The sequence below is a fragment of the Canis lupus genome, chromosome 2 (assembly GCF_048164855.1).
Source record: "Canis lupus baileyi chromosome 2, mCanLup2.hap1, whole genome shotgun sequence".
In the NCBI taxonomy this organism is placed as follows: Eukaryota; Metazoa; Chordata; class Mammalia; order Carnivora; family Canidae; genus Canis; species Canis lupus.
This window is the reverse complement of record NC_132839.1, coordinates 64146026-64152303: the sequence shown is the minus strand read 5'-3', so window position 1 is coordinate 64152303 and position 6278 is coordinate 64146026. Positions and strand designations below refer to the sequence as shown.

General features: G+C 71.8%; 1 protein-coding gene across 1 annotated transcript; it reads right to left on the bottom strand.

Moving 5' to 3' along the window:
* Window positions 1-2045: 2045 nt before the first annotated feature.
* Window positions 2046-5672, bottom strand: NKX1-1 (NK1 homeobox 1). The gene is made up of 2 exons (XM_072786383.1): window positions 5186-5672; window positions 2046-3093 (listed from the first exon to the last, which is right to left on the bottom strand). Exons 1-2 carry the CDS (start codon window positions 5670-5672, stop codon window positions 2210-2212), a joined length of 1371 nt encoding a protein of 456 aa, XP_072642484.1. The 3' UTR covers window positions 2046-2209.
* Window positions 5673-6278: the final 606 nt, after the last annotated feature.

The window sequence follows — 6278 nt, the reverse complement described above, 5'->3', positions numbered from 1 at the left end:
GAGCTGGGGTCAGTGGGTGAGGGGAGAGCCCCCCGCAAGGCCTCCAGGGAGTCCTGTATTTGTCTGGGCTCATACCAACAGGGCCTATGCCTTGCTGGGCAGGAGACAGACATGACAGGCTGTGTTCTGGGATGATGGGAGGATGCGGCCTGCAGCCAGGACTGGCCCAAGGAGCCTGAGGAGGGACCGTCCCAGAGTGCACTTGGATCCCGCCCGAACTCCACAGTGGGACCCCATGGTGGGCGGGGGGCCATGCAGAGAGGCTGGGAGAACCAGCACTCACCTCTGCCTCTAGCTCAGGCCGGGAGTGCCCAGGCCTGGAGGTCTGAGCACCACAGAGGCACTGAGCCGACTCCCAGGGAGGCTGTACCGGGTCCACCTAGTGCTCTCCTCCTTGCCCTCCGAGGGCTGTGAGGCAGCAGGGCCCTGAGCCCAGCAAGATGGGCTTGGGCTGATGGGCTGGCCTTCTCTGGCCTGTCCTCCCCAGTGCCCAGGAAGGGGACGCCTGTCCTCCCCAGCGCCCAGGAAGTGGGCGCCTGTCCTCCCCAGCTCCCAGGAAGGGGACGCCTGTCCTCCCCAGCTCCCAGGAAGTGGGTGCCTGTTCTCTCCAGCTCCCAGGAAGGGGACACCTGTCCTCCCCAGCTCCCAGGAAGGGGACACCTGTCCTCCCCAGCTCCCAGGAAGTGTAGGCTGTGGCTTTCTGCCTGGCAGCCCCTCCAGCCAGCAGGGCTAAGTGCACACTAATGCTCATGATTCAGCGTTAGGCCCAGAGCCCTCTGGAACTTTATGGAGCTCTGGGTCTACTCTGTCAGCTGTCCATCCCCTGGGTGCCTGGCCTCCGTGGTGAGACCTAGAGTGTCCGCACCATCTCCACATCTCCGTTGGATTCAGCAGATTTGAGCCCTCCCCTCCCTGCCGCACTGGCCATGCTGAGCTCTGCCAGCGGGAAGCCCTGCTCTGGGGGCTGACCACCCGGCACGGCTACTTGGCACAAAGCGTCCTGGTGCCAGGGCTGTGTAGGTGCACAGCAGAGTGGGGGCGGCAGGTGGGGTGGCCCCGGAGGGGAAGGAGGCCAGCTGCAGCAGTGGGCAGGGTGGTCCTGGCTACGCCCCACCCCACCCGGCTGCCCGATGGGCGCCGTGGGGGCTGCCCCTCAGCGGCCCTGCACCTGCTAGTGACAGTGAAGCCAGTGAGGGCTCTGTGCACTCCTGCCTCGCTCCCCAGCTCGGCCTCAGCCCTCCCTGGACTGGACAGTGGCCCGCTACCCGGCAGGGACAAGCTCCGAGGGCTCCATGGCTCCTGGCACACGGAGGGGGGCCGCTCGCCTAGGGAAGGCGCCCGGGCGCAGCCAGCTTCCTCCGCGGCGCAGGGCCCCGGAGCGCCGGGCATCCTGCTCCACCCAAGCGCCCAGAGGCTGCCGCGGGGCCCTCTCAGCCCAGGCTCCCGCGCCGCCGCCTCTCCCCTCCCGGTTGCCAGGGCGCCGGGAGCCCGGTGGGGAGCACGGCCGCGAGTCGTCGGAGAGGTGTGGGCTCAGGGCCAGAGCGCTGGGCGCCCCGGGGGCCTGGCTTGGGGGCAGCTCCGGCGCTCTGGGGCAAGCCGCTCAGCCCGGGGAGCCGCCCGGGGTCATCCCTGCCGGGCCTGGGGGCTCCCGAGTCCGACGCGAGCCGCCCGCCCCGGCCCGGTGCCCTGGGTGCGGGGGGCCCTGGTGGGCGCCCGGGGGGCAGTGCTGCTCCCAGCCCCGTCCCCCGCCGGCTCGGTCCCCCCGGGCTTCCCTAAGGCTGCGCGGAGGGGGAAAGGGCGTCCCTGAAGGCCCGGGTCCGGGTCGGGACGGGGAAGGGGAGACGCGGGACCGGGACGCTAGGACAGCAGCCGCAGCGGCCCAGCCCCGGGCGCCGCGGTGGGGGTGGGGGTGGGGGTGGGGCAGGCGCCCCCGGAGGGCGCAGTCCGGCCACGCGACCCCCAGCCGATGGGCACATGGGGTCCGACAGCCCGGGGCGCCTCGGGCGCGGCAGCGCGGGAGCCTGAGGGGACGCAGTGCAGCCTCCTGCGGTTTATTGATTGAGTAAAGTTCAGCAAAGTGCTTCCGAGCGGCCGAGCCGGCCCCGACGCGTACAGTCGTTTATAAATGTAAAACTCCCCTGCGGCAACCGGCTGTCTACGGAGCGCCCAGGGGAGGCCTCCCGGAGCCCGGTCCCGGGTCCCGCCGCGCTCAGAGGTGCGGCGCATAGAAGGCGGGCGCGCCGTAGGTCTGTGAGCCCAGCACGAAGGGCGACAGCACCGCCGGGCTGGACAGGAAGGGCAGCTGCGCGGCGCACACCAGGCCGCCGGGCCCGTGCGCCGGGTACCCCGCGGGGCCGTGCATGGCGAGCGGCGCGCCCATGGGCGGTGACGGGCTGAGCGGGCTGAGGCCTCCGGGCAGCCCGGCCCCCGGGCCCGCGCCGGGTCCCGGAGCCCCGCCGCCGCCGGTCGGGGCGCTCGTGTCGGCGCCCGGGTTCTGCTTCTTCCACTTGGTGCGCCGGTTCTGGAACCAGATCTTCACCTGCGTCTCGGTGAGGCTTAGCGACAGCGCCAGGTTGAGGCGCTCGCACACCGACAGGTAGCGGGTCGCCTTGAACTTGTTCTCCAGAGCCACCAGCTGCTCGTAGGTGAAGGCGGTGCGCGCGCGCCGCGGCTTCCCGGACTTGGAGTCGGAGCCCGTGCGCTTCCGCTTGGGCTTGGTGGCCGCCGCCGCGCCCTGAGGGGGGGTCCCCGCGCCCCCTGCCGCCGCCGCCGCCGCCGCCGCCGAGGCTCCGGGCGGGCCCGGGGCTCCGGGCGAGCTCCCGCGGGGGCCGGGGGCTGCCGCCTCCTCCACCGCGCTGGGGGGCGCCTCCGCCTCGGCCGCGCCCGGGCAGCCCGACCCGCGGGCCGCGAGGCCGCCGCCGCCTCCCCGCGCCTCCTCCGCGCCGCGCGCCGTCCCCGCGTCGGGAGCCCCGTCCTCGTCGTCGTCGTCGTCGGGCGCCTCGTCCCCGCTGTCCGCGCTCGGGCTGCGGCCGCCGCCGCCGCTGCTGTAGCCGCCGGCCTCGGCCTCGTCCGCCTTGTAGGGGTCGCCGGCGTCTGCGGGCGAGCGGGCCGGGAGGACACACAGTTAGGACGCGGCGCCCTGCCCGCGCTCGGCCCCGCGCTCCCCGCGCCCCGGGAAGGGGGCCCCCCTGCTGCTCCGCTGCTCCTCTCGGGGATCGGCTCCCTCCCCGCTTCCTCCGGGGCGGGGTCGTCCCGCGTCCCTCGTCCCCCGTCCCCCGTCCCCCGTCCCTCCGCGCCTCCCTCCCCGGCCCGCCTCTTCCCGCCGCTCCGAGCCTCCCGCAGCAGGTCTCCCGGGCCGGGCCGGCAGGGCCGCGGGTTTACCGCGGGCTGAGAGCTCCGATCGATCCGCGGGGCAGATACAAACTTAATTAAACTCATTTTGTGTAATGTACAAACTAGTTAACGGCCATTTAATTTATTTCGGCGTATATTACCCTCCAATTACGGAAAGGCGTGGACCGGCCAATTACCGGGCATTTGAGAGCCTGCTGCCAGCGGCCAGTGGTGGGGCTGGACCGGCTGCACGGAGGGGACTTCGGGAGACCCAACTGGCTGCCCTGGCCCCCGTTTCCAGCTCCAGCCTCCGGTCCCGGCTTCGCAGCCCTCCCCACTCGGTGGAAAGCCCCGCCAACCTGGGTCCTACCGGAGGCTCTGGCCTGGAGGTTCCGGCCTGGGCAGTGCTAGGTCGGGGGGCTGTCCCGGCTAGGCCCAATCTGAGCAGCAGCCCTAACCGTCCAAGCAGAGGCCCCTGAGGTGGCTGCATTTCTAGCGTGGAAAATTTGGAAGGCAGGCTATCCTACGCAGGGCCTGGGAGCGCGTCTATAACGACTGTACCCCCACAGGTGGTGGCACCACTAGGAGAAAAGCCAGGGCATGTGCCCAGCATGGTGCTACCCAGTCCGGCTCCAAGGCCCCGACTCTTGAGTCAGGTTGGCATCAAGAACCTCGTGAATAAATGTCAAACTGGGTGCTAGCGCACTTATCCAGGACACCTGCAGAGGTTGCAGGGAAGTCGGCAGGGCAGATGGGCTGGCCCCCCGCCCGCACCCCTTAGCAGGAGCAGGGGCTATCCCCTAGGATGGCCCTGAGAACACCTGGCCAGCCAGCTTTGCCAAGTCGGGAGTAGTCTGAGGAGGAAAAGGGCCTGACCTGGCTCCCTCCCTGAACCTGTGAAAGACAGGGCCTTCCGCTGGGATGGGCCCCCAAGCTGGTGGAGGCTCTGGGTGGAGACTCCGGGAACCCTGGCTAGGCCAAAAGCGGGAAGGGTTCCCCTTCAGCCAGCCTGGGTTTGCTCTTCCTTCACGTCAACCCCACCTGGAGCTGGCGAGCCCAGGCACCCCAGGCCCCTCTGCCCCAGCACAGCAGCCCCAGCCCTGTCCACCCTGCACTCCCATCCCTGCTCCTGCTCCGCGGAGGGGCTGGGAAGTTGCAGGGAGGAAGGGCCGGAGGAGGGGGCACCAAAAGCAATCAGGAGCCGGTCGAATGCAATTCTCGATCAATAGCGGCCCCTAATAAGTGTAATAGGTTTTAATCGAGTAATTATCCGAATTTTGACCCTATAATTTAGATGTTCGGGGGGAGTTTGCAAGGTGCTTGAAAGAGATATGCATGCTGCCGTAATGGGATATCGACCGGGCCGGGGGCGCGGGCCGCCCCATTACCGGCCGCTTTCCGCCGCTAAGCACATTTCCCCTTAACTGTAATCGAAGGGATTTAATTGTTTTTCCAGAGATAACCAGCGTTTTGTCACAATTAGTCTGATTTGTCCAAAAAAAAAAAAAAAAAGGAGAAGGAGGAAAGAGGGAGGGAGGCCTCGGGCGGCCGCGGTGGGGGCGGGGAGGTCACGGGCCCGCCGCCTCGCAGGTCCCCTCCTCCTCTGGCACCAACTGCCTTCCAAGGCCGGCCCTGCAGCCCCGAAGCCCCGGGACCGGCCCGGGCGGAGCCATCCCGGGAGGCGCGGCACGGGCCCCGGAGTCCGGGTCGGACGGAGCCCCGCGCGCTGCGAACTTTGCACCGAGCCTCGGCACACCGCCGGCCCGGCTCGCCGAGGGGCCCGGGAGCGTGAACGCATAGATGCGGCCCGGCTCCCGGCTCCCGCGACCGGAGCGGGCCGCGTCCTACTCACGCGGCGGCTCAGCTCCGGCGGCGGCTCCAGCTCCTCCTCCCGCGGCGGCGAGGGCGCGGCGCTCCAGCTCCTCTGCGCGCGGCGGGCGTCCCGGGGCAGCGGGGGCCGGGGCGCACGGGGCCGGAGCGCACGGGGCGCACGCGGCGGGCGCCACGGGGCCCAGAAGCACACAGCGGCGTCTTCTGCTGTTGAACTTGTTGGGGTCCAGAATGTCCAGCACCGAGAAGGAGGTGGGGCGCGGCGGCGGGCCAGGCCGGGCCGCCCCGGCCCCTTCGGGCGCCGCGGGCACCGTGTCGCTGGCGGCGAGCGGCGGGGGCCCGGCCCGCGGGAAGGCGGGCAGCTCGGCGCGCCCGTCCATGGTGTCCCGGGCGGCGGCGGCGGCGGCGGCGGCGGCGGGCGCGGGCGGTGCGGGCCCCGGGCCGGGCCCGGGCGGCGGCGGCTGCAGCGCGGGGCCGTCCCCGGGAGCCGCCGGGCCGCTGGCGCTCATGCCGGCCTCCCGCCGCTCCGGCCGCTCGGGCCCCGGCGGCTACTGGGCTCCCATCCCCGGCGGCCCTGGCGCCGCCGCACGATCTGGCGCAGGCGGCCGCGGCCCTGCCGGCTCTCGGCGCCGTGCCCCGCGCTCCGCCGCTGCTGCCCGGCGCTGCCTCCGCCGCCGCCTCAGGCGCCCGCCGCGCCCGGCCCGCGCATTTATGGCGGCCCCGCCGGCGGCGCCCACGCGCCCACACGCCGCACACACGTGCGCCCGCAGGCGGCCGCGGGGCTCCGCCGCCCTCGTTAGCGCGCGCGCCTAATTGGTTGCGAACGGCCCCGGGCGAAGGAGGCGGGCCCCGCGCGGGACACACGGACGGAGCCCCGGGCCCGACCGACAGACGCTCAGCCGGGAGCCCGAGTGCGGGCCGCCAGCGGCTGTCGCGGTCGGCGGCGCGTCGCTGCGCCTCCGCTCGTCCAGAAACGGTGCGCCTGCCTCCTGGGCGGAGGGGGAGGAGACAGCCCTGGCTTTTAAATAATTGCGGGATCAATCGGCGGAGGGGCCGCCGAGGCCCCGGGGCGCACGGGCGGGCGAGCGCTAAGACTCGGCCGGGACATCCCGGCG